The 27,520-nt window shown below is 40.9% G+C and overlaps 1 protein-coding gene and 1 long non-coding RNA gene across 3 annotated transcripts in view; one reads left to right on the top strand and one right to left on the bottom strand.

Moving 5' to 3' along the window:
* The window catches only part of CEP85L (centrosomal protein 85 like), a 151,267-nt gene extending 148,575 nt beyond the window's left edge, over positions 1–2,692 (bottom strand). The window contains exon 1 of one of the 2 annotated variants that reach the window (XM_060114704.1): positions 2,299–2,692. In XM_060114704.1, coding sequence (XP_059970687.1) covers positions 2,299–2,371 — 73 coding nt within the window. In that variant the 5' untranslated portion in view covers positions 2,372–2,692. The remainder of the gene's footprint in view (positions 1–2,298) is intronic. The other variant, XM_060114705.1, reaches the window with a different exon arrangement.
* Positions 1,817–26,287, top strand: LOC132499977 (uncharacterized). The gene is made up of 6 exons (XR_009533951.1): positions 1,817–1,997; positions 2,834–2,959; positions 5,019–5,111; positions 12,751–12,799; positions 13,590–13,729; positions 25,880–26,287. It is a non-coding gene; the product is annotated as an uncharacterized LOC132499977 (long non-coding RNA).
* Positions 26,288–27,520: the final 1,233 nt, after the last annotated feature.

The following is a 27,520-nucleotide window of genomic DNA, read 5'->3' as shown; positions in this document are numbered from 1 at the left end:
AAAAAAATTTAAAGATTTGCTTGGCTCAAGAAGAGAATAAACATAATTATATCACTATTCTGTAAAAGTAATCTATTCTCAGCATATAGCTGAAAAAAAAATTTTATTGGAAAGGCATGTCCTGACTTACCAAAGGTTTATCACTGTCAAAGGTTAGATAAAATATATTTGTTGTAAAGATATACTGTCCAAATTTATTAAAATTGGGTAGTATTTATAAAGTATTTTCTTCCACTATATTCTTTGTCACAGCAAAGGTTTAGAGGGTGCAATATAACCTCAAAGTCCTTTCTTCAGTTAATTAAAAATTTCTAAGCACTATGATGTTTTCTTCTTCATAGAAAACAATGGAAAAATGGATACAATGCTTGGGGGATATTAAGCCTTCAAACATGTTATTATTACAAATAAAGTTTAAGAGGTTAGGTTACAAAGACGTACAGATGGCTTCTGACATGTACAGATAAACTGAAACCATTCCCTCCAGCCTCTAGGGATAATGAAGTACCTTCTCACTCACTGAAGTTACTTTGATTGTAGAGTTTGTAAGCACCCAGTGAGCATCAAAAACCTCTCAAGTGCTGTCTCCACTTCACAGGACAAATGGTATACATTTCAGAGAAAATAATTTCCTACTTATATGATTTTTCTACTAAACTCATGCCTACATTCAATTCTATTATTTCTAAAAGCGTTGCAGGACCAAATTTAAGAGAATGATTTCAAATCTAACTCTGGATTTTAAAATTTTTATGTCTAGATCTAACGTACAGTATGCTACTACAGTTAACAATACTGTATTGTATGCTTGAAATGCATTAAGAGGGTAGACCTTAAAGTTTTCTCACCAAACACGTGACACAAAAAAATGGTAACTATGAGGTGATGAATATGTCAACTAGTTTGATTGTGGAGCTCATTTCACAATGTGTGTGTGTGTGTGTATGTGTGTGTGTATATCAAAACCAAGTGGCACATATTAAATGTATCTATCAATACAATTTATATTTGTCAATTACACCCTAAATAAAGGTGACAAAATTATATATGTCTAAAAAAAACCCCACATCACAAATTTCTAAACTATCACAGAATTGCATTATTTGAAATTTTAATAGAAATCTGAGTTTATGCCTGATATTTTTTAAATAGCAAAAATACTACCAACAAAAAAACACTTCCAAATGCTTCTGCTTTTTCGTTTCGCAAACAGCTTTGAAAATGTATACCAAAATGTCAGTTACACAAGTAGAGCTCATTTTGTGTAACGAGGTTACTTAACAGGAGTCCTAGAAGCACCTAAAGTTGTAGGAAAATTTTTGTGTAAGTACATATGGCGGTTTTTTCTGGGTAAATGGTCCATATAACTTGCAGCTTCTCATGGGGGGTTCAAAATTCAATTAAGATTAAAGTGCGTGAAAGAACCGTCAACGTCAGATAACTTGTCACAGGCAACCCAAACCTTATTTTTTATATCACAAATTAGGGGACGATTTATCCTAATTTGGCGGCTCCTACACAACTTTTAAGTGATGCAGGCATGAAATGGCTGTGCGTTACAAACAGCTCTCTTCACACACCCAACGCGGCAAACCCCCAATTTTCCTTGAAAGGGCCAGGGACAGGCAAACGGATTAACACTCCTATTGCTCAAAGATCGACTGGCTTTGGCAGGACATGTCCTCCAGAGAGGGCTGCTGGGCGGTGACCAGGTCTTAGTGAGGGGCTGGACCCCTCGGCGGGCACTTGCAGCCAAGGCATCACCACCAGCCTCCTTCCGCCCCAAAACGCGCCCTAAAGTAGGGTGTGCGGACGCGGCTGCAGCAGATCCCGGTCCCCCTGGCGCGCGCCGCGTCGCGCCGCCGCCGCCGCACGGTCGCAGCGACCTTCCCGCCCGGGGCTCCGTGAGCCCCGTTACCCACATCGGCCACACACCCCACGAGAAAAAGGGAGGAGGATGCACAACAAAGCCTAACCCGAGGAGGCCCAAGCGAACTGTAAGTTGGGGCGCCCGGGCTGCGGCCCGAGGAGGAGCGGCCCGGACACCGAGCCGCGCCGAGCCGGTGTGCCGCGATGCAGGGCGGACAGGGCCGGGGACGCGGGGCGCCAGAAGTCAGCCCGCGGGGCCGGGCGTCAGCAGCCGGGAGGAAGCCGGGCTGGCGGGCCGGCGAGCGGCGTCGGGGGCGGGCGGCCAGGGGGAAGCCAGGCCTGAGGAGGGAGGGGAGCGGCGGCGGGGTCCTGAGGCGCCGCGGTCGGCCGCGACCCCCACCCCAGCCGGGGGCCTGTCCCGTTACTTACCCGCCGGGAAGCTGCGGGCTCCGCCGGGGCTGTCCCGGCCGCCTGCCTCCGGGGCCAGGAAGCGCCCCCACATCGCGGGAGGGAGCGCCGAGTGGGCCGGGGGCGCCCGACTCCTCACGTCCGTCCTCCCTGCCTTCGCCTCCGGCGGCGGAAACTTGTCTGGAGCCTGGGCCGCTGCGGCAACGGCGGGGGGACCAGCGGGCGGGCTGGTTAACGGCCGCTCAGCGACGGGCGGGGAGCGCAGGGGCCGGATTCGCCACGGCGGCGGCTGCCATGGTCGAGCCGGCTCGGTTGAGGCCCGGGCCGGGGAAGCGGCGCCTCCGCGATGTCGGCGACTCGGTCCCCGGCTGCGCCCAGCCTCAGAGGCTCCAGGCGAAGTTGCAGCTGCGGCTTCTCTCCGCCCCCCTCCGCTGGGGGAACCCGAACCCGAGCCGGGGAGGGGCGGGGCCACGGGCGCTTACAAAAGGCGTGCGCGGCGCCGGGCGGGGCTGCGGACGGGTCCCAGTGGGTACCTTTATTCCTCTTTTCTCCGCAGGTGGCGAATAGTCGCTCGGACACACCAGCTACATCCCTCCTTCCCCATCCCCGCGCCCTGCGAGATGAGGAGAGGGAGGAAACTTGGCCCCGGGCCTCGTCTTTTGGTCCCCCCCCCCAACCTTGGGTAATCCCTCAGGGCCTGCAGGGCATATCTCAGAAAAGGGCGTGGAAGACCTGCCCTCCCTTCAAGACTGCTTGTGATGATAGAGGTTTCCTCGGGAGGGGCTGAGGGACTCCCAGTCTCATTTGGGATTGGGATTAAAGTTGTCATCATGCATTCCATAAGCATCGTTTATAGATCACTGTGGAGGATAGAGAAGTGGTCATTTTCCTCAACCCGCAGATTCAATGCCTGGGTGTGGGGTGGGGGGAGAGAACAGGTACCAAAATATCTACGACACGGAGACCTGCGCAGAAAAAAGCAGGAGAAAAGCCCCAAGGTACTCAGTACCAGAAGGTTCAGGGAGGGGCTGTAAATTTTAATCTAGTAGCCCAATGTTTCAGATAAGCAATCAGAAAGGAGTGAAAATGGCACGAAAGTGTGTAATGGGAGTGTAACTGCCTCACACCCTAAACCTTCACGTTCCTCCTCTGCCTGGTCAATTCCCACCCTTCACCTGAACCCATAGTGCAGGAGCAGGTATCCTGAGAAGGAAAAAAGGGTGCAGCAACTCTTTTTAAATCTTACTTCTCATGGGCAATATTTATAATCCTTCCAATATTTAGTTCTAAAATAGTGCATTTAATAAATATTGGTCGGGCACTGTAGAAGGAGGCGAGCTCTGCGCATGGCCGATGAATAAGGTAAACCAGAAAGCAGGTCCCTAACCCTCAACAGGCTTTGAGTCCAGTGATGCTTTTTCCTGTTTTGGATGTTTGCTAACAAAGGCCTCATACTTGTATTTAAGCACCCTGTAATTGGGAAATACTGCTTAAAACTTTTAGAGGTTAAATTACATCTAGGTGTATAACCTATCACTTACCACAGCTGTTTTGTAATTTATCAGATTGCAGTTTTACATTTAGGGTCCCCTGGGTAGAGTTCCACTTATTTCTCCAAATCATGAGCAATTGGCCAAGTGTCAACTGTTTCTAAGGATAGAAAGTGACAGAAACATGAAAAAAAAATGTGACTGGTTCCTTTCTGTGATCTAAATGTACATTAGTTCATGTAATATGATGCATGCATAGTATAGGTTCAAAAAGAAACCTAAAAAAGTAAATTCTAAAATGAATTATCAGAAGCTATAGAACCAGATGAAAGTATCCTTTTTTTTTCATGATTTATATTTACCATTACCATACTCTCATATTAGGTATAGCATTTATTAAATACCAAACTTTTTTTACACAGTTCCAAGAAATGTATGAACTATTACAGATATATCTCAATCCTTTGTGAGTTTAATATATACTTATTGTTATTCCAAAACTCTGCCAACTTCCACTCAATTCTAAGCAGTGTTTTTAAAAAATCATTTACTCATGTTTTCTACGTGTTTTTATCAAACTGAAGGGCATGGCACTATATACACCAAAAAAGTATGTGTGAAGCTGAGACTATGTAAAATATTTCAATACTTATTGAAATAAGAGTAAAAGCAAAGAGAAAAACATGTTGCTATTTTGGAAGTTGGCACCAAAGATAAAAAGTTTTGTGTTCCTACTAATTAAACTTGAGAGGATAGAGATCTAATGCAATTAAAATAACTGAAATACTAAGAATATTATGTATATGAGGTAAACTATAACCATCCTTTTTTTTATCATATGAATTCTGAATATATATACAGTTGATCCTTGAACAACACAGGGGTTAGGGGGTGCCGACCCTCTGTGTGGTAGGCATTTTCGAGTATAATTTATAGTCACTCCGAATCCCCGGTTCTTCAGTATCCACAGTTTGACATCCGAGGATTCAAACAACCAGGGATCCTGTAGTACTGCAGTATTTACTACTGAAAAAAATCTGCATATAAGTCAACCCACACAGTTCAAACCCGACTGTTCAAGAGTCAACTGTATACTGAACTGAGATTTCCCTCCACATCCATGACACACCCAGTATCCATGGTCCTCAGAATGAGTAAAATCAGTCATAGCACAAGACTGAGAGACAGGACTACCTAACCATTACTAAGCCCAATTTTGTAAACCAGCATGTTTTTGTTTCATTGTAACAGTAGGTAAAGACCATAAGGAGGATCTTACAAGCTAAGACATTTATTACAGAACTTCAATATTTCAGTAATTTTTCATAACTGGAGACAATACAAGTAAGTAATGAAAACAGTGATTGTGTATGCTTGTGTCTGTGTAAATATGTGTGTGTGTATATATATATGTATATATATACATAGTTGCTTAGGTGAAATTTACATACTTAATGTTTTGGGAGAGGGCTTTAAAAGAGGAAAATAGTACTAAAAACACCATAGTTAACATCAAACCATATTAAATTCTTCATTTGAAATACTGCATTAAAAATATACATTATTTGAAAAGAAAAATAAATGTTGCATTCATAAGTCTTAAATTCTTTGGATATGAATCTCTGAACTGATTAAGTTGAACCTTCTTACATATATTTTTCTTATGTAAATTTATCATATTGGGCAAACGACAACCAGAGAACTGAAGAGTGATATAACGATGGATAAAAGTGATGTTTTAACATTAGAGGAGATTGGTTCAAGATGATGGAGTACAAGGACGTGCGCTCCCTCCCTCTTGTGAGAGCACTGGAATCACAACTAACTGCTGAACAATCGTTGACTAGAAGACACTGGAACTCAACAAAAAAAGATACCCCACATCCAAAGACAAAGGAGATGCCACAGTGAGATGGTAGGAGAGGTGCAATCACAATAAAATCAAATCCCATAACCATTGGGTGGGTGACTCACAAACTGTAGAACAACTATACCACAGATGTCCACCCACTAGAGTGAAGGTTCTGAGCCCCACGTCAGGCTTCCCAACCTGGGGGTCCAGCAACGGGAGGAGGAATTCCGAGAGAATCAGACTTTGAAGTTTAGTGGGATTTGATTGCAGGACTTCGACAGGACTGGGTGAAACAGAGACTCCACTCTTGGAGGGCACACGCAAAGTAGTGTGCATATCAGGGCCCAGGGAGAAGAAGCAGTGACCCCATAGGAGACTGAACCAGACTTACCTTCTAGTGTTGGAGGGTCTCCTGCAGAGGCAGGGGGTGGCTGTGGCTCCTGTGGGGACAAGGACACTGGCAGTGGAAGTTCTGGGAAGTGCTCCTTGGTGTGAGCCCTCCCACATGCCACCACTAGCCCCACCAAAGAGCCTGTACGCTCCAGTGCTGGGTCGCCTCAGACCAAACAACCAACAAGGAGGGAACCCACCCATCAGCAGACAAGCAGATTAAAGTTTGACCAAGCTCTGCCCAGCAGAGCAACACCCAGCTCTACCTACCACCAGTCCTTCCCATCAGGAAGCGTCCACAAGCCAAGAAGTCACTGAAGAAATCGAAGAGGAAATAAAAAAATACTTAGAGACAAATGACAATGAAAATATGACAATCCAAAACCTATGGGATGCAGCAAAAGCAGTTCTAAGAGGGAAGTTTATAGCTATACAAGCCTACCTCAAGAAACAAGAAAAATCTCAAAAAAACTATCTAACCATACACCTAAAGGAACTAGAGAAAGAAGAACAAACAAAACCCAAAGTTAGCAGAGGGAAAGAAATCATAAAAATCAGAGCATAAATAAATGAAATAGAAACAAAGGAAACAATAGCAAAGATCAATAAAACTAAAAGCTGGTTCTTTGAGAAGATAAACAAAATTGATAAACCATTAGCCAGACTCATCGAGAAAAAGAGGGAGAGGACTCAAATCAATAGAATTAGAAATGAAAAAGGAGAAGTTACAACGAACACCACAGAACTATAAAACATTATAAGAGACATCTACAAGCAACTCTATGACAATAAAATGGACAACCTGGAATAAATGGACAAATTCTTAGAAAGGTATAACCTTTCCAGACTGAACCAGGAAGAAATAGAAAATATGAACAGACCAATCACAAGCAATGAAATTGAAACTGTGATTTAAAATCTTCCAACAGGACTTCCCTGGTGGTGCAGTGGTTGAGAGTCCGCCTGCCAATGCAGGGGACATGGGTTCGTGCCCCGGTCCAGAAAGATCCCACATGCTGCGGAGTGGCTAGGCCCGTGAGCCATGGCCGCTGAGCCTGGGCGTCCGGAGCCTGTGCTCCACAACGGGAGAAGCCACAGCAGTGATAGGCCCGCATACCGCAAAAAAAAAAAGGGACACCAGTGTTCATTGCAGCACTATTTACAATAGCCAGATCATGGAAGCAACCTAAATGCCCATCGACAGACAAATGTATAAAGAAGATGTGGTATATATACCCAGTGGAATATTACTCAGCCATAAAAAGGAACAGAATTGGATCATTTGTAGAGAGGTGGAGGGTGAGGATACCTCATCTCAAGTCCCTGATTCCTGGGAGATACAGAAGATGAATCCCACCTAGAGACTGTCATAGAGAGTGAAGTAAGTCAGAAAGAGAAAAACAAATATCATATATTAATGCATATATGTGGAATCTAGAAAAATGGTACAGATGAACTGGTTTGCAAGGCAGAAATAGAGACACAGATGTAGAGAACAAACGTATGGACACCATGGGGGGGAAGCAGGGGTGGGGCTGGGATGAACTGGGAGATTGGGATTGACATATATATACTAATATGTATAAAATAGATAATAATAAGAACCTACTGTATAAAAAATGAATAAAATAAAATTCAAATAAATAATTAATAAAATAAAATAAAATTAGAAAAATGTATTGTGCATAATATAGGGAACCTTAAGAGAGTTTAATATTTACAAAAATATAAAATATCAAAACCAACAAAATGTAGAAAAATTAAGCCAACCAGTAACAATTGACAGTGTTCCCAAAGAACAATTGCCACTTGATAGAAACAGATTTGTGGATGAAGTCTGAAAAATTTGAAGGAACAGATAATTCTGGTGTAACAAGGACTATGGTATATAACCTCTTTCAGATCACAAAAACGACAGGTTACCAAATTTATTATGGGTTGTCATACTCTCAAATAACCACTTAAAATAATAAAAAAAGAAAACTAAGAAATTCTTTCTCTAGTTGACAAGTTTGAAAATCTTAATTGGATTCCTAGCAGATTCATTCAGCTATACAAAGGTGAAAACAAGAGATAAAAGTTACTTAACCTGTCTGTGCCTCAATTTCCTCATCTGTAATTTGTGGATTACAATAGTAATTACTTCATAGGATTTTTGTGGGCATTAAATGAGTTAATATTTGTAGCATGCTTAGAACAATGTGCACCCTGTATTGGTGACACAGACATACAATCTAGAAATGGAGTCCCATTATAACTCACCAAGGAAAAATAGCATTGATTGGTACATCTAGGTTAGTTATAGATGATGCTTTGTATCAGAATGGTATATCAGAATAGTGTAAAGTACTGATTGATATCATTTCCTCACCCTTTGGGGTTGCTAATTAGTCCAGAGATTATGGTGAAATGATACACTTATGAGAAATATTTACCAAATTCTTTCAGGGCAAGTTCATAGAAGCCTTCATTCTAGGCTGTGATTCCCTGAACTCCTCATATGGATGTCTGCTTAGCTACTGGGTTTCCTGTCTCTGCCCAATGCTACCAAATAGAAGAAGGAAGATTAGGGAGAGGTGGCTGGGTGGTGTAGCCAGGCCAAAAGGGTGAGGAAACCTCATCTCAAGTCCCTGATTCCTGGGAGATACAGAAAATGAATCCCACCTATACCTTTGGCTCCAGAGCTGGGTTGCAATGGCTAATGAGAAAGTAGGTAAGATATGGATCACTGAATAATGGAGCAGTCCTATGGGTGGGCGGTGAAGCTGTGAAGGATGAAATTAAACCAAAAGATAAAGTTTAGTCTTCCAGGGACTATCAATGTTTACTGGAACTGCTGAGGACTGACATCTTTGTCAGTGGAACTTATTATGGTCGCCACCTGGTCATACTGAGCCTCAGAAAAGATTCAAGGTCATTTACAATGAAAGGACACAGCAAACTTGACAAACTATAAAGAATCAAATTCTTCCCTACCTGTCTTCCTTTTCAAACACCAAATGGATATGTGGAAGGAGGGAAGTGTGGAGTTCAAGAAAGCTGATCATGCCTTCACTAAAGACACACACACAGAGTTTCCTATCTAACCTGCACTAGTGGAGAAGAGGACTGTTTTAATAACAAAATGTCCAGAATGTTATGAAATTGGATTGGGATGTACTCAGTGGAAAGAGGAGTTTTCAATAGAGTTCAGTTGGTAGCAGTTAGTGGGGAAAAAGCTGAGGGTATATACTCTCAAGGGTTTGAGAATTTTCACTAACCTGATTAAATATTTTATGTAATCCTGAAAACAATCTGCCATCAACTGTTAATATTAGCTCCATTTTAAAGATTGAGGAGGGACTTCCCCAGTGACGCAGTGGATAAGAATCCACCTGCCAATGCAGGGGACACAGGTTCGATCCCTGGTCCGGGAAGATCCCACATGCGGCGGAGCAACTAAGTCCGTGTACCACAACTACTGAGCCTGCGCTCTAGAGCCCGCGAGCCACAACTACTGAGCCCACGCGCCACAACTACTGAAGCCTGCGCACCTAGAGCCCGTACGCCACAACAAGAGAAACCTCCGCGATGAGAAGCCCACGCACCACAACAGAGTAGCCCCTGCTCACCACAATTAGAGAAAGCCTGTGCCCAGCAACGAAGACCCAACACAGCTAAAAATAAATAAAATTAAATGTATAGAAAAAAAAAAAGACTGGGGAAAAAAAGACCTAGAAGTTAAATAAGGCCACATAAGCAGGAAAGAGCTACAATTCAAATCTAATCTAAGGAGCTTTCCCTATCATGCTCTTTAACATGTTGCAAAACAAATATTATAAGATTTTTCTTCCGGTGCCATGTGAGAAGGAAATACCTAATTATAGTACCTATTTCTGTGTAGTGTTTAGGCTTCAGCTAAGACTGGAAACCATGTGACATTAATCTGTGGTATTGTATGATTTTCTTTAGCTGCGGCCATCATTTTGAGTATAGGAATAAAGAAGGCAGATGGATAAACACGATTTTGCATTGTGGGCACTTAGGGAAAAGGGGCAAAGAATTTAAGGATATTGGCTGGAGCATGAATGAAGTGATGGGGAACTGAGTCTAGCCTATCTGGAGAAAGCAGTGATGTCAAGAAAGGGTGAAATGTTGAGAGAAGGTTCAAGGAATAAGGGAGTGGAAGTTTCACATGAAATCAAACAGCAGATATAATGAGAGTAAGGGAGCGAATGGTGGAAAGATAGGGCATTAGGGTGAATGGTTAGCATGTTGGAGTTTCAGATTTCAGAGGTGGGGCAGTGGAGGAATTCAATCTATGAGGTAGCATTGGAGTTGCTTCTCTCTGATTTCCCTTCAAGAAAGACCTTGATGTTATCCACAAGGACATTCAGTCCACAAGCTGTTAGCACCTGTGGGATCTGCCTTAGCTTTGGAGGCCTCTCTTTTCTTGGAGAGCCCCAGCCAATGGCTGAGCAGGGCAGAGATACTGGGGTCTGCCAGTCTTTCCAGTGCAGAACCCTTCTAATCATCAGTCTTTGTCCTCTAGCTCCCCATTGGATTGACTGAGACCTCATCTGTTATGCATTGTGGTCTGAGCCTTTCCTTTCCAATCCTATTTCCTGCCCCTTTTATCTTTCACAGGTGTTACCCTCCAATAAACCTCTTACACTCCTAACTCCATTTTAGCATCTGCTTCCCAGAGAACCCAACTGAAACAATACGTGAAGATAAAGATATAAAAGAGTTAGATTTTCATCTCTGTATCTGTTTGTTGTAAATAGTAAAATGGGGGTTCTTAGAGCATGCTGAAAATGTTTCTGAGGACTGTCAGCCGAGGCTGAGTTACCAGAAAGGCAGCACAGAGCAGCATGGACTGACACCAGACAATGGTATAGATAAATAAGCACCTTACATTTTGAACAGCAGAGGAAGGCAGGATTGAGAGAAACACCAGGTTTGAGTGGACTCAGAATGCCACTTGGGCACACACGAAACTCACGGGACAAAGTCCTCAATAGTCCTGCCTGGGGTGGTCCTGGCTGCTGCTGCCCCAGTTAGACAAGTTTGCCGCTATCCAAAGTGCTTCCAGAAGCAGACTACAAACTTGTACAACTTGTTGAGTTCATTGAGGTCCACAGGATTTAATTAGCTAATTAAGAGTAATTAACTTGTTACAACTTCACTACTCAAATAATTTTAAAACATTAAGACAGTTTTCACAGTAGCTTCATTACTTCTAGGTAGTAGGTAGTATTCAATTCAATAGCTTTGTTAACTTGGGTAAGTTTTCATTCCAAAGAACTTTCCCCGTATTGCTTACACAATGGAAGAATGTGTAGGGATCTCTGGAACGGTAAATAGAGCTAATATCACTAAAACAATCCCTAGAGTGAGCTGGGCTGATTTAAAGAGTGGACATTTTAGCTAAAATTTCAATGGAATTTTAACAAGTATTATAATATATTCAGAAATAAAAGACAAGTCTAGCTATAAATTCCGGATTTATGGGGGAACTAATTTCTTATCTTTGTTATTTTTTTCCGATTGTAAAAATAATACATACTAAAAAACCGAAAGAAGATAGTATATAAATGTTCATTACTTACTCATTTAGTAAATATTTGTTGAGTACCTAAGCAGAGCAGGAAAAAGTAGGGACAGGTATGAAAGTTTGGCTTACTTCACTATAACCCTTTATAGCTTTTGAATTTTCTGTTTTGTAAACATACATAGATATCTATACGGTGTGGGTTGTTTGGGGGTTTTAACCCAAATTATCTCTCAGAAAAGATAGAGTCACGTTGTGCTCCAGTCCTTACAAGTCTCTAATATTATGAATCACTCTCTTACTTTATTTTGATCAACAACATACTGATTGAAGAAGTCATCTAGCTTGATGTAAATTCAATCTATAAAATCGGGAATCTATTTTTTTTAAAAAGATAAATTTAAAACATAAAATGTACTACAATAATTACTACATTGTAGTGATTAAAAATACATATTAAATGTGAAAGTGGAAAAAAGGAACTTATCTTGTGTTATTGTTAAGCAACAATATTGTGTTGACATTTAACCATTTCACTAATATCTCAAAATTTTAACATGTCAAGTTGTCCCAAACTTGGGACACATTTTTGAAAATGTGTCTTAAAAAAAAATGGGGATCACCTTATATTTGGACATATCTAGACTAACTTAATTAAAATTAATTTATTAAAATTGGTCTACTTTTTTCTCTACTTTGAGCCATAGTCAAGATATTTCTTAAACATTTCTAATTTCTTATAATGTTATATTTGGGGCATCTATTTTAACATACTACCTAAAAGTGAATTCAGAAGGAATAACTTCTTATAGACTTTTCTTACAACGCAGTGAGACTTAAAAGTTTTTAAAAACCTAGAATAACCAATTTGTACTTTTGTTATAGTGATTGCGACTTTTTAAAAATGTTCTCTGCACCTTTAATCGCCAATTACTGAACTGCAAAATTGCAAATGAAAGCACAGAAAAGTCACCTGAACATCAAATATTCATTATCATAAGTACTCACAGAGAGTCTGAGATGAATTAACAATGAATAAAGTGTCTAAAATTAAATTCACACTCCTCATACATATATTATGAATGATGACAAAATAAATTACAAAAGATATATATATGATATACATAAATTTATATGACATTTTCCTAATTGGGATATTATATAAATCTTTATATTAAATAATTAGGTACTTTTTTCTTCCATTACAGATAATCTCCTAATGAAGTTATGAGCAAACTTTAGCCTTAGTAAAATTGGGTAAGTTATCTACACTGTGACAATCACTGAAAGATAACTGTTTTCTACTGAGACCAAAAGATAGAGATAGCGGTAGGATTTATTTTCATTGTCTTAAAAAGGTGTATGATTTCAGCAGGAGGCACTTGTACTGACACTAAGGAGGCAGGGGATGGACTGGGAGCATTTGACCAGCGTTGGGGAGAACAGAGCCAAAGGCATTATCCAGAGAATTCTGCACAGCAGTTGCCTGAAGGCTGCTGCCTTCTTTGCTTACCCTTGAATGCCAGCCTGGTTCTGGCCCAGGCCCAAGAGCTAAGTTTCAGATCACGGCAGGCTTAGGAGAATGGTGCAGACTGGAACATCTAATCCCACCCAGCTTGCCCTAAAATGGCCCCTGAATTCACCCAGCTCCTGAGCCTGTTGCCTGAAGCTGTTTCTAAAAAATCGAAGCATAGAAGAGCAATGCAACTTTTGCTCTGGGTTTGAGTTTGGGTTTTACCATATCATTTTTTTAAAGGAATTTTCATCTTCCTCCATACCATCTCTTAGGACAGATTGCTTAACATTTCTTAGAGGAAATGAGACTCAGTTAGCAGATGAGTGTGTATATCTCCGTGTTTCCAGGGCGGAGGTAGTTATCACCCTGTAAGTACCTACCGGCTACACAGGAAGCCGATACCAGGCACTGTAGTTTTTGTTGTATTTTCATCTAGGGGCTTATAATGAATTCCCTTAGAATGTTTTGGTATGTATGGGCATTCTCCTGCTAATACAGTCTCCAGTAAGAGGTGAACTTTCTCGGCTGCAGGGTGGCTTTCTGCTGAGGTGACGGCCGGCTCCTGGAGAAGTTCTGCTGAAGGAGACCTACAGTGACAGCCACAGTGAAGCGCATGTGCCTTAATCCCTTTTCACATACTGGCAAAAGGCCAGACCCAGAGCATTGCTCCAGTGAGTACCTGGGAGAATTGTCAGATTGCCAGGTGAGGGGTAGACTGTCATTTATAAAGTGATGGTTTTTATAGACTCCCAGTAACCCATACTTCAGCCACTTACCTGAACCCTGTGGTTTCTGGGAGAAAAAAGAGCCAGATTATTCCCATATTGGAATAAAACCCAATCAAACACTGTATTTAGGTTGGCGGGATCTATATCTTTTCAAAATACTTTAGTATTTAGTTCAGTAAATAGCCTTTGCGTGATCATGTCCGTAACTCACACTTTTCCTGAGTCTTGAGATGCTCTCTGCTCCTCTAGTTGCCATTAAGGGTCCCTCAGTCTACCATGCCCTGGGGGCTTTGTCATGTTGCCTGTAACTGCCTCATTAACTCCCTCCCCTCTTGGGTTATCTGAATCTGGTTTTCTTTCTTTTTTTCTTTTAATAATTTTTTTTTTTTTTAATTTCTGGGCTGCGTTGGGTCTTCATTGCTGCACTCGGGCTTTCTCTCTTTGCAGTGAGGGGGAGTTACTCTTCGTTGCGGTGCTCGGGCTTCTCATTGCAGTGGCTTCTCTTGTTGCGGAGCATGGGCTCTAGGCACGCGGGCTTCAGGTGCGTGGGCTTCAGTAGTTGCAGCATGCGGGCTCAGCAGTTGTGGCTCGTGGGCTCTACAGCGCAGCCTCAGTAGTTGTGGTGCACGGGCTTAAGTGCTCCGCAGCATGTGGGATCTTCCCAGACCGGGGCACGAACCTGTGTCCCCTGCATTGGCAGGTGGACTCTCAACCACTGTGCCACCAGGGAAGCTCCTCTCTTCCAAATTTTTGATAATATTGATCTCTGACATATTGTTTTTGTAATGCAAAATTGTCACATAGTAAAAACCTAGCTTTGGAAATAATGAGATATATTTGAAAATGAACTAAAATTCAAGGGAGAGAATGAGGAGTTCTGAGGAAGGTTGTAGACCATCCACAATCAATGCAGTAGTTCAGAGGAAGGGGCGCTCATGAGGCTGGGGTCTTTAGGAATGCTTCCTGAAGGAGGGGCTGTCTGGGGGTTCAATAATGGTAGAGCAGGGTAAGAGCTGAGAACTAGGAAAGGGCCTAAGGGAGGAGGGTGTGCAAGCTTCAAAAGTAGAAAGATGTGAGATAATCGTAGGAGACAGCACTTCTTGTCATGGAATATTTTATTTTCAGTTTTTATCTGCAGGGTTTTTTTTGGAAAATATGGTGACTTTAAAGTTGTCATGGTTGAATTAATTCCACAAAACAACTGGTTATAGAATCACAGCAACATAATTAGGAGTTGTGCTTCTGGCTTCAAATCTTTCATCTAAAAATAGTCACAATGACTACATCTTGGGAAAACAAAGCCGTTACCTACTCTTGTGTTCCAACTATCTTGGTAGTCATCTACTGGAAAATGGATCATAGGTAAAATAACTCCATGTTTTTAAAACCCTGCTTGTCACTCTTACCTCAGCTGAGTTGATTAATGAAATAAGTTTTAAACGTTCATTGTATAAGCATTCTCTTACATGAACATAACAGAGGAAAAATCTTTTCTAATCACACAAGCCTGCCTATGCTCCCGGAGGGGCACAGCCCTGGCCCTCCTGAAGGCTCAGGGAGTGTATTTTCGGGTGCAGAAAGACAGAGGCCAGGGGTAGAGGAGTGGGGGGCAGGAGGAGGGATATTAGGTAAAATGAATGAACCTGTATGCTCCACTGCCCTCAACATATACCAGCTGCTCTTTGCCCAGCTTCCTTGGGTTTGATAAATAGTCACTGAATAATATATGAATTAACAGGCTGAATGGATGATAGTTATCATTTATAGCATGATTACTTTGTGCTAGGAGTTTACATCCATTAACACTAATTGTCATAAGAATCCTGGTGAGTGTGTAGCACAAATGCCAGGGTACTTAGTTTCTTTAACTGACTCTTGGGTTTTTGGGGTTTTTTTTTTTCATTTTTTAAATCTTTTAAGATCAGTGTAAAATAAAAGTACTTGATTGCTGTCTCACACTGGTGAGAAATCTGCTGGGTTTCCCCACTTTTCCAGGTTTCTCTTCCTGACCTCACATTCTATTTTCCTACCCAGGCCAAATTTCTTCATCTCACCTCTACATCCCTCTTGTGTTTTCATTCCCTTCTCCTGTACTGCCTTCCCCAATACCACAAACACATCATCCCAATTTCTTCACTTCCCAAAGTATCACCCACACATGATTGCTTGTGCAACAAACATCTATTTATATTCTGGTGAAAAGGTAAGGAATGGTCCACTGCGGTGCCAAGAAACAAGTCAACGTTGACTATTAAGACTCTTGCCCCAAATAGAGCCCCAGGTTTTTGGCTCTTTTGCTGGACTTCTCTCCTTCCTGGGGTTGGTGCTTTCATCTCAAATTCTGGAATGCTCAAAATTCTTACTTTATCAGGCAAAGCAATTTAGTTCTCTGCCTGGGGCTTCCACCTTCATATACAAAGTAGGCTCATCAAGGTGTTTTCCTAAATTTAGAGTCTTAGAAATCCGAAGGCTGTTGTCTGCTGTAGTTTTAAATAACATTTTCCCCCCACCACTATGTTATTATTCACATTTTACACAAGATGAAACAAGTTTAGTGAGATTAAATGATTACACAAGAAAAATGGCCAGAGTATGAATTAAAAGCCTGTCTTGACTAACTCAAAGCTTATGCTCCTTCCACTAAACCAGGAGGAATATATGAAAGTCAGTACTTACTGAATGTTTACAACATGCCTGGCTCTGTTCCAAGAGCTTTAGGTGCATCAACTCATTAAATCCTCACATTAACTAATATCCATGTCATAGATACAGAGATAGTAAGTAACTTGCCCAAAGTCACATAGCAAACAAAGGCCAGGATTAGAACCCAGGTAGTCTCTTTGGTTCCCTCATCAGCTGCCAGCCTCATGCTCTAGCTCCTTGCGGTTCTTTCAGTGGCTGGAAATGGGGGCAGATACCGGATAACAGTTCCATCTGCACCCTGAAAATGGCATCAGTGTGGTTTAGAAACTCAAGTTTTCTGGGAAATTCCCTGGCAGTCCAGTAGTTAGGACTCCATGCTTCACTGCCAAGGGTGCAGGTTCGATCCCTGGTTAGGGAACTAAGATCCCATAAGCCATGGGGTGCAGCCAAAAAAAAAAAGAAAGAAAGAAAGTAACTCAAGTTTTCTGAAGCTGTGACAATGCAGGGGCATTGTTGGGGTCTGAAGGTACAAACTAGATTTGCTCAGTGACAAACTGAGTTATAAACTTTGTAATTGCTGCTTTTTGAAAATAATAAAGTAATTCAGTCTTTTCTTGCTTAACGAGTTGCCACAAATTCACTTAATTCATTTAGTCAGTCATTCAAGATTTATTGAGTGTCCTTAGTAGTACCTCAGGTCCTGTTAGGCGCTGAGCAAACAAAAACATATCCTGCAGTAGCTCAGAATCTTATGGGGAACTTGTAGTCTAGAGCATGCTGTAATATGACTCATTCATCAAATAGTTACACATTTGATGATGTTTGAATCTATAGAGAGTCGTATTTCAGATCAATATATAAACGAAATGTCTAAGAATTACTCCTTGGAGGAAAGAGAAATGACTCTATCTCCAATGGTAGCAAACCCTCAAACATAGGAAATGCACAAGGCAGAGCCTGGCTCATGTGTGTTCAAACATACGATGACCTGAAAAGTTCTCATCCTGGAGTCTACGATGCATATTTTGAACGTTAGGAGGACAGTCATGTCAGGAGTATGGAGATCTACATGGAGACATAAAAAGGCAAGTTAAAGGGTAAGGTTTCTTCCAACACTGATCTATGGGGAATGGTGCTGACATTCTAGATTTCCCTGCCCAGTTCTTTAGAGAAAACAAAAAAATTATTAGCATGAAGAAGGGCATTAAGCTAGGTCAACCACTGCTTGACAGAACTATTCCTCAAGAATAGAGAACTTGTGGCGAATTCCATAGTGGTCCAGTGGTTAGGACTCAGCTCTTTCACTGCCAAGGGCCCAGGGTTCAATCCCTGGTCAGGGAACTAAAATCCCACATGCCACACAGCCCGGCCAAAAAAAAATAGAGAACTTGATTTGATTTATTTTATGCTAAAAATTCTGATCTAAGGTTTGATTTCCTGAATGGACATGACCATCAGGGCTAGAGGTCTCATGGAGATGACCACTAGCAATTCTTTGGGAAGGAACATCTCTCACTTTAATAAGTGGGCATCTTCATTTAGAGCTGGATCTTAAATGTGAACTAAATCAGTGGTTTTCAAGATGTACTCCTAGGGCCTCAATGGCAAACAGTGAAAGTTTTAAACTGCATGTGAAAATTGTGTGTTGTTTTGTGTCTGGTTTATACATGGGAAATATGCAATTAGATTTCATTTAGGAAAAGAAAAGAGCCCCACTGCAAAAAGTGAACACCTTTGAGATTTTGGTCCATTTCTCTATTCATAAGGAACTGAGGCCCAGAGATTAAATGATTCACTGAAAAGGCCATGGTAAATCTTAAAACTAAGTTACCACTCTCAGCCCAGTCCACTGTGCAGACCTTCTGCTTTCTGTCCACAAGCCACTGTTGAGTCTGGGGAGCATGGCAGTCACCCAGGCCAATGTAACTCTGGATAAACTATGCATTCCTAGTACTGCAACAGCTAAGAATTAGGTTCTAAATGGGAAGGTTCTATTTAAATACTGACTGGCCAGCTACCATTTATTGTTTATGTAATTAGGTGCTACATAATCTAATTTGAACCTCACAGTATCTGTTGAGTTGGGCAGAGCAAGTATCTCCCCAGCCCCCATCCTTAATTTTACAAAAGGTAAAAGATATATCAATATCTCAAAGACACTGATTTCCTCAAGGAAACATATAGTAGATCGAAAAACAAACAAAAAACGGTCCTCAACTCCAGTCTTCTTTTAGAAAGACAAGGCTCAGTTCATTTTCTTATGTCCTGATTAATCCAACTAGTAAGAATATGCAGTGCCTGTGTAGACGGGAGACCAATGATGTCATTAAATAGGACAGCTTCCAAAACTGACAGGCATAAAAATGGAGAACAAAGTTTAGATGCCAAACTATGAGCCATGGACATCTGCCAATCTTTATAATTATTACAGGGAGACCCACATACTTCCATGAAGTATGCTTATATCTGTACCCTGAATAAGTTGGCTTGCATTGATATGTATGCCTATTCTTCAAATGAATGTAGATGCTCTTTTGTTCAATAAAGCATGATTTTAATTAAAAGCATTACTGAATTCATAACAATGTGCTTTGTCCTAATGTACCGTCTCAATCAAATTCTACTAAAACAACAATTTTACTGTTATGTGGGGCTCTGTGAAATTTTTTTATCTTAAAAATGGGATCCTACTTGAAAACTTGGGGACCATCTGTTCGAGAGTAAAATAAAGGGAACAGAACAATAATAGGATAGGAAATAATTATTTTAAAACATATTTTGTATCTTTTCCTGTGCCTCTTTTTTTAATGTTGTATAGCTAAATTATCACTCTGTTTTTTATGTTGAATGGCTGTTTCTTATCTGGCTTTGTTTCTTATGTGTGGTCAGATCACTGATTCTCAGGAAAACTACTCTCTAGCCTAGCCCTACATTCCTCCAAGATAATATCATCTACAGGGGTCAAGTTTCTTGTTAGAAGTGTCGATTCACAGAAGTAAGCAAACTAGAAGTACAACCATGAAATGTTAAAGAAACTTTCAAACTTGGACAGGACATTAATAACAAATACTATACTAACTATTAAGTATCTCTTTAAAAAAAAAAGTAATATCCAGTCACACTGACCAACAAAATTGGCACAGTAAACAGAACACAGAAAGGGCTGTAAGCAATGCATGTAGGAACACTGAGGTAATGGATAGGCTCCACGTCTGCTGAGGACTCGGGAGGAACAGCTGTTCCCTTCTCTCAAAACAAACCCGACTCCACTGCATTTCAGTGTGCTTACCAGCTCAGATCTGCTTTTGAGGAGTAAGCCAAGCCCATAGCCACTGGTGATTTACCTTAGGGAGGACATTAGGGAAACTTAAAAACAAAAGTCAGCTTGAACATGACCTGTTTTATAGCTTTCCAACATCTCTGGCAATCTTCCATTCAGTCCACCTCCCCTCCCCCTTGCCCTTACTTACATTTGATTCTTTGTCAGATAAAACATGGAGACAATGGAAAGCAACTGGGAAAGAAACTAAACATTTCCTTCTGGAAACATTACCTATTTTTAAATAACAACTCAGACTCTGTAAATATTTTCATTAGAAAAACCCTATGAGAAACCAATTTTTTACAGTCAGAACCTAGAATATAAGGTCTCCCTTCAGTGTACTATCAAAACTCTTTACATCTGCAGCCAATCTAGGCTTTTATCTCTGGAGATTGAAGTTTAGGTCCTTAATCCTAGATTTATCTCATGAACTAAACTCATTTAATTCCACGCAGAGCTGGGGTTTGGAAGTGGAATGTAGAGAGGAAAGTCAGCGGTACATTTAGTTTCACATAGCAGAGCTTTGAACTGACTTATAGGCAGGTCTTGTAGTCTCTCTGTGCCCCAGATAATTCATGTTTAAAACAAAAAGGATCATACTAGACAACCTTTAAATTTCCTTACTAATCCAATGTTGTATGATCCTTAGAGGTCTGAAATGGGAAGTGAAATGTGAAGGGGTGTAGCAAACAGAATTATGGTGATGATAATTGGATTGTCCCTCCCTGATGTGGAATTACATGGCATCTGTCAAGTCGCTCTGCAGCACCTCCCACCAGAGTAGGCAGAATATATTTCCCCACTGACCATATTGGGCTTGACCATGTGACTTGCTTTGGCCCACTGAAGTTAGCAGATGTGATGCAAGCAGAGGCTTTACACATGCCTGTCTTTGGCTTTAGCACTTCTTTGCTTCTGTAATCTACTGGCTAGCCACTGACTCAAGAACGAGGAGGTGTGGAGCTGACCAAACCTTGAGCAAGAAAAACAGGAGATTGGGATTGACATATATACACTAATAGGTATAAAATGGGTAACTAATAAGAACCTGCTGTATAAAAAAAAATAAAATAAAATTCAAAAAAAAAGGAAAAATGTGAAAGTGAAATATTAAAAAAACAAAAAAAACCAAAAAAACCCCCAAGCATCTGCTGTTTTAAGCCTCTAAAATTTGTGGCTGGTTGTTATGCAGCACTACTGCAGCAGAAATCTGACTAATACCATAGACCTCTTGCTCTTTTGACTTTTTTGGCGTATTTTATCCAACAATATGCCCACTGATCTGAAAATTTCTTCAAGGCTATTGAGCTGCATTAGAGGCATCATGCCATTTCAACTTGACCATGGAAATGTTCTCCTCATTAGGACAACCAGCAGGGTTACTGTCGGCACTAAAAACACTGCACAACTTAAATTTAGGCTACTGAACTTTCTGTGTAAGGAACTCTGTGTTCCTAGCCTATATTGAGAAATGACTTCTACAAAAGGGTGCTGTGTTGACTGTAAGGATGGTGATCATTGTAACTTACAGTGTCGTCTTTGTGACAACCTTATGGAGAAATTTCTTTCTGGTTTCAGTAACTGGAGAAATTGTATTTATCCCAAGCAATTTGTTTGAATCTATGGACACTAGTTCTGTAACTGGTTGTGAGCCCTCTTGATACTGCTTGCAAAAGTCAGAACCAAATATGTAGCTTTCCACAAGCAAGTACATGTAGGTGACCTTGCAGCATACATTTTGTTTACTAACCTCTCTCCTGGTTTTATCTTTTTTTCCTACACCCATTTTCTCTCTCTTTGTTTTCCTTATAACTTACTATTGTTATTACATTAGGTATTTTTATATTGTATATGTTTATGTCAACTACCTTAAATCCTTTTCGGAACTGAATTGAGAATATATATATTTTTTAAACTACTATTAATAATAAAAGTACTAATTTCAATTAGTACAATGGAGATAAAAGTATAATTATACCACTGATCTGTCAACTCTTTCACTGTTAAAACTTACTGAGACTATGGTATTTCTCTAAACTATCTCTAGGAAGCTATTGTTTAAAAAGTACTGATATCCATTTGTACCATTTCAAATCCACCATCAAAATAAATGTAAGGATGAAAAACTATCTTCAGGGGCTTTCCTGGTGGTGCAGTGGTTGGGAATCTGCCTGCCAACGCAGGGGGTATGGGTTCAAGACCTGGTCCATGAAGATCCCACATGCCGTGGAGCAACTAAGCCCGTGCGCCACAACTACTGAGCCTGCACTCTAGAGCCCACGAGCCACAACTACTGAGCCCATGCCACAATTACTGAAGCCCGTGTGCCTAGAGCCCATGCTCCGCAACAAGAGAAGCCACCGCAATGAGAGGCCCACGCACCGCAACAAAGAGTAGCCCCTGCTCACCGCAACTAGAGAAAGCCCACATGCAGCAATGAAGACCCAACGCAGCCAAAAATAAATAAATAAATAAAATAGAATAAAAAACAGCTATCTTCAAGCTGTTAGAATTAGAGAAGTTTTTTATTTACTAAGAAATTGACATGTTATTCTATTAATTATTCAAGTGAATTTTTAAATATTTGTTGAGCACCTACTGTGTACATATGTGATGCTAAGTGCCATTGGCAATATAAAGGTGAATAAGGTACTTCAAAATCTTTCTGAAGCTCCTATGTGTGTTAGACACATACATTACAAGGACTTGGTTACCTCAGGTGTAACTGGGGTTCACTCTAAGAATGAAGAAAGGTGAGGCAATGTGGAAATTCTCGGGACCTCCGGCAGAAGCACAATCTGGTCTCTAATTGTAGTTTATTGCTCTAAAATGTCAAGAAATAAATCAGTCACCAAGGTCAGGGGGCTGGTGGCTAGGGCAGGACAAGTATAGGAAACACCAGCAAAAACCAGAAAATAACCATTCAGGTTGATGAGAGTAGGAAGCTGAACTAATGTGGGTCAGTAGATGGAAGCCAAGAATAATCAGTAATGAGCAGAGCCAAATCAGAAGCCGAAAGAAGGGCTCTGATGCAAGACACTGATCTAAGTTTACATGTTTTAACTACTGTTGAATATCCAAAGGGGTATAAAAAGGGGGGAAATATGAATTGGCACTTGCTATAAACCTTAAGGGCTCGCTATTAAAGTGTCCTGTGTCTAGAGGTAAATGTGAGATATAGGGCAGTTAGGGAGGGACAAATACCAATCCTACCAACATCTATAGGAAGAACACTAAATGCTAGAGTCCACGAAGAGCAATATCCCAGGACATCCCAGCTTACCCTTCATATACTGAGGTGAGCCGTAAGAAAACAAGAATTCTGTGACACGGTGGTAGTCTCTGACCCTGCCCCCTCTTGCTGTAACTCTTTCCCTACTCCAGCAGATACCTGGAATCCAACTTATTAATGTAGAACTGTGAAAAATCTTAATTTTTCCCTTCTCCCATTGTCTGCACCTAATATTTGAATAGGACCCTCAAACAATTCTGAAACTTGTGAACTTCATCCATGGAGATGAACACAGTCATAAAAATGAACAAGCAGAAAGAACCATCTTCTAGATGAAAAGCATCAGTTTTAATCTATAAGAGGCAATTAACCAGAGGTGTAAAAGTAAATGACCCCATCCATGAACAGTTAATAATACAAATAAAACAAACAAAAAACTTTAGCAAACTCTAAAACCCAGGAAAAGATGCTGGGCTATCAACAAGATGCAAAAGAACATCACACCATATACACATTATATGCAAAATTTAGCACAAAATAAATCATAGACCTAATTGTAAAAGCTAAAAGTATAGGGACTTCCCTAGTGGCACAGTGGTTAAGAATCCACCTGCCATTGCAGGGGACACGGGTTTGAGAGCCCTGGTCTGGGAAGATCCCACATGCCGCAGAGCAACTAAGCTCTTGTGCCACAACTACTGAAGCCTGCGTGCCTAGGGCCCACGCTCTGCCACTAGAAGTAGCCCCCACTCGCCACAACTAGAGAAAGCCTGCGCGCAGCAAAGAAGACCCAATGCAGCCAAAAGATAAATAAATAAATTAATTTTTTTAAAAAAAGCTAAAAGTATAAAATTCTTAAACCATGGGCACAAATATTTGTGACCTTGAATTAGGCAATGGTTTTTAGATCTGATGCCAAAAGCACACAAAAAAAGACAGAAACAGATAAATCGGACTTCATCAAAAGTAAAAACTTTGTGCTTCAAAAGAAACCTGGAGAAAGTGAAGGGACAACCCAGGGAATGTGAGAAAGTATTAGCAAACCATATAACTGGTAAGGAACTTGTATCCAGAACTCTTACAACTCAACAATAAAAAGACAAATAATTAATATGTAAATCATCTGAATAGACATTTCTCCAGGTAAGATAGACAAATGGTCAATAAGTATCTGAAAAGTTGCACAACAATATTAGTTATTAGGAAAATGAAACCATGATGAGATACCACTTCACACCCAGTTGGGATGGCTGTAATAGAAAAGACAAACAGTAAAAAGTATTGGTGAGGATGTGGAGTAAGTAGAATCCTCATACATTGCTGGTTGGAGTGTAAAATGGTACAGCCATCTTGGAAAACAGTTTGCCAGCACCTCAAAAAGTTGAACATTGAGCTATCATATTACCCAGAAATTCCACTCCTAGAGAAATGAAATATACCCAAGAGAAATAAAAATGTATGTTTGCACAATACCCTAAACAGAAATGTTCAGACCAGCATTATTCATAATAGCCAAAAAAATGGAAATGACACAAATGTCCATCACCTGATGAATGGATAAATAAAATTATACACACACACGGAAATATTATTCAGCAATAAAAAGAATGGAGTACTGATACATGCCACAACATTGATGAGCCTTGAGAACATGCTAAGTGAAAAAAATTAGACACAAAAGACCACATATTTTATGCTTCTATTTATGTAAAATGTCCCAGTATAGACAAATCCATAAAAACAGCAGATCAGTGGTTGCCAGGGGCTGGGTGGCAGGTAGGGGAAATAGGAAGTGATTTTTAGTAAGTAAATAGGGTTTCTTTGGGGAATGATGAAAATGTTCTGAAATTAGACAGTGGGAAAGATTGCACAACTCTATGAATATCTTAAAGCCCACCAGACTGTACACTTTAAAAGAGTGAATTTTATGATATGTGAATTTTATCTCAATAAAGCTGTCACTTTAAAAAATAATACATATTTTAAATGGGAACTATTTGAAATTAGGAGCCATTGCTTTAGAAATAAGAATAGGACTGTAAAAGTGAAATTTAAAAAAATTTTTAAAAAGCAGTGAAAGCAGCAAAGAGCAAAATAGGAAAATGCCAAAAATCAAATCAATGAATTTGAAGACGAACTCAAAAAACCTTCCAGAATTCAGAGGAAAAAGATATAAGAACAAATAAAATGAGAGAAGAGATGATGTACTGAGAACAGATCTAGGATATCCACCAACCAGGAATGTGGTTTTAAGCAAACTGTTTAGCCTCTCTTTGGGCCTCAGGTTGTCATCTGATAGAAACAAAAGCTTGAACAAGATGACTTAAGCATATAATATGGGCCAGGGCAGTGGTAGGAAGTAAAGAGAGAAAGCTAGGCTGGGAAAGATAATGAAGTCCTGATCTTACAGAAGTAAAATATTGGGGGTGGGGTGAGGAGGGGGCAGGGAAGTGCACGCAGCCCAGCCACTGTCCGTAGTGCTGAACCATTACTGTTTTGTCTGAATGCCGTTTGGAGGAGTTAGGAATTGCTTTGGTAAGCAACATGGAGAGCTCACCATTTTAGAACTGAACAGTGATACTCTGAGCTAATGTACATTTATGTTTTTAATTACCACATGTGTGCTAATGGTCACCAAACCCATATGTCTAGCACTGACCTCTCTCCATCTCTCAATGCATATTTTCAATTATATGTACCTTGGAGATATTGCGGGTTCAGTTTCAGGCCACGACCATAAAGCAAATACCACCATAAAGCAAGTCACATGAATTTTTTGGTTTTCCAGTGCATATGAAAGTTATGTTTTTACTATACTGTAGTCTATTAAGTGTGCAATAGCATTATGTCTAAAAATACAATGTACATACCTTCATTTAAAAATACTTAATTGCAGGCTTCTCTGGTGGCGCAGTGGTTAAGAATCCGCCTGCCAATGCAGGGGACACAGGTTCGAGCCCTGGTCTGGGAAGATCTCACATGCCGTGGAGCAGCTAAGCCCGTGCACCACAACTACTGAGACTGCGCTCTAGAGCCCGTGAGCCACAACTACTGAGCCCACACGCCTAGAGCCCATGCTCCGTAACAAGAGAAGCCACGGCAATGAGAAGCCCACGCACCACAGTGAAGAGTAGCCGTCGCTCACCACAACTAGAGAAGGCCCGCACTCAGCAACGAAGACACAATGCAGCCAAAAACAAATAAATAAATAAAGCTTATTAAAAAAAATACTTAATTGCTCAAAGATTCTAACCATCACCGGAGCCTTCGGTGAGTTGTAACCTTTTTGCTGGTGGGGGTCCTGCCTCGATGTTGATGGCCGCTGGTCAGGGTGGGGTGGGGTGGGGTGGCCGCGGCCCTTTTTAAAATAAGACACCAGGGAAGCCGATTTACTTTATCACAGCACCTAATACACTCTATTTACTCTTGATACACTCTTCTCTATTTCTCATTAGACTGTGATCCTTGTGTGACAAATGATTTGACTATATAAATCACTATTGTATCCTCAATGTTTGGCACAGAGCATGTCATTAAACAATTTATCAAATGAATCATTAAATGGATGAATAACGCGAATCTGTTTTCTCTCCATCCTTTGCTCCCTGGTGATCCAGTCAAACCAAACTAACTGCAGTTTCTTGACTCTCCCAAGCCTTCCCTTGAACCCAGGCTTTGGCTTGCCCTCCTTTGGCTCGGAGTAACTCTATCTGACTTGATTATCAGCTGAATGTTTCCTTCTCAGAATCAGCTCAGTTGTCGCCTTTGGAACACTTTCCCAGGCAGTCACTTTCCCAGGCAGTCACTTTCCCAGGCAGTCACTTTGGAACACTTTCACAGCCTTCATCCTCTGGGTTTCCATAGCCCTCAGTTCCTACCAACTATCACAATCCTGTTCCTTTTTTTTTTTTTTTTTTTTTTTTTTTGCGGTACGCGGGCCTCTCACTGTTGTGGCCTCTCCCGTTGCAGAGCACAGGCTCCGGACGCACAGGCTCAACGGCCATGGCTCACGGGCCCAGCTGCTCCACGGCATGTGGGATCTTCCCGGACCAAGGCACGAACCCGTGTCCCCTGCATCGGCAGGCGGACTCTCAACCACGGCGCCACCAGGGAAGCCCAATTCTGTTCCTTTTAATGTTCACGTCTGATCCCCTTCAGGGGATATTAGACTGTGAGCTTCATACCCATTTTTGTTTCCTTAGCACCTAAAAGGGGTCTTTCACCCAGTAAAGAAAGAATGACTGAATAAGCAATACATACGTGAGTACAGTTAGGCTCTAAGAATATTAGCAGGCAGTGTGTGCAGAATGAACTAAGTAGGAAGGAAGACGATACAGGGGAGAAAATTATAGAAGGTTATGTAAGAGCCATGCGTTTGTAGGTACTGAATTAACTGTAACTCCTTACTTCCAAAATTAGTTTTTCCCGTGTGCAAAATGAAGAGCAGAATGGTGATATCAGCACAATTGTTGCTTTGCCTAACATGTCTTAGTCACACCATTTCTCAGTCCATTGTTTACTAACTGCTAGCCTTTAG

Source organism: Mesoplodon densirostris, chromosome 12 (genome assembly GCF_025265405.1).
Source record: "Mesoplodon densirostris isolate mMesDen1 chromosome 12, mMesDen1 primary haplotype, whole genome shotgun sequence".
Classification (NCBI taxonomy): Eukaryota; Metazoa; Chordata; class Mammalia; order Artiodactyla; family Ziphiidae; genus Mesoplodon; species Mesoplodon densirostris.
The sequence above is the reverse complement of the archived record's forward strand: the minus strand, read 5'-3'. Positions and strand labels throughout refer to the sequence as shown.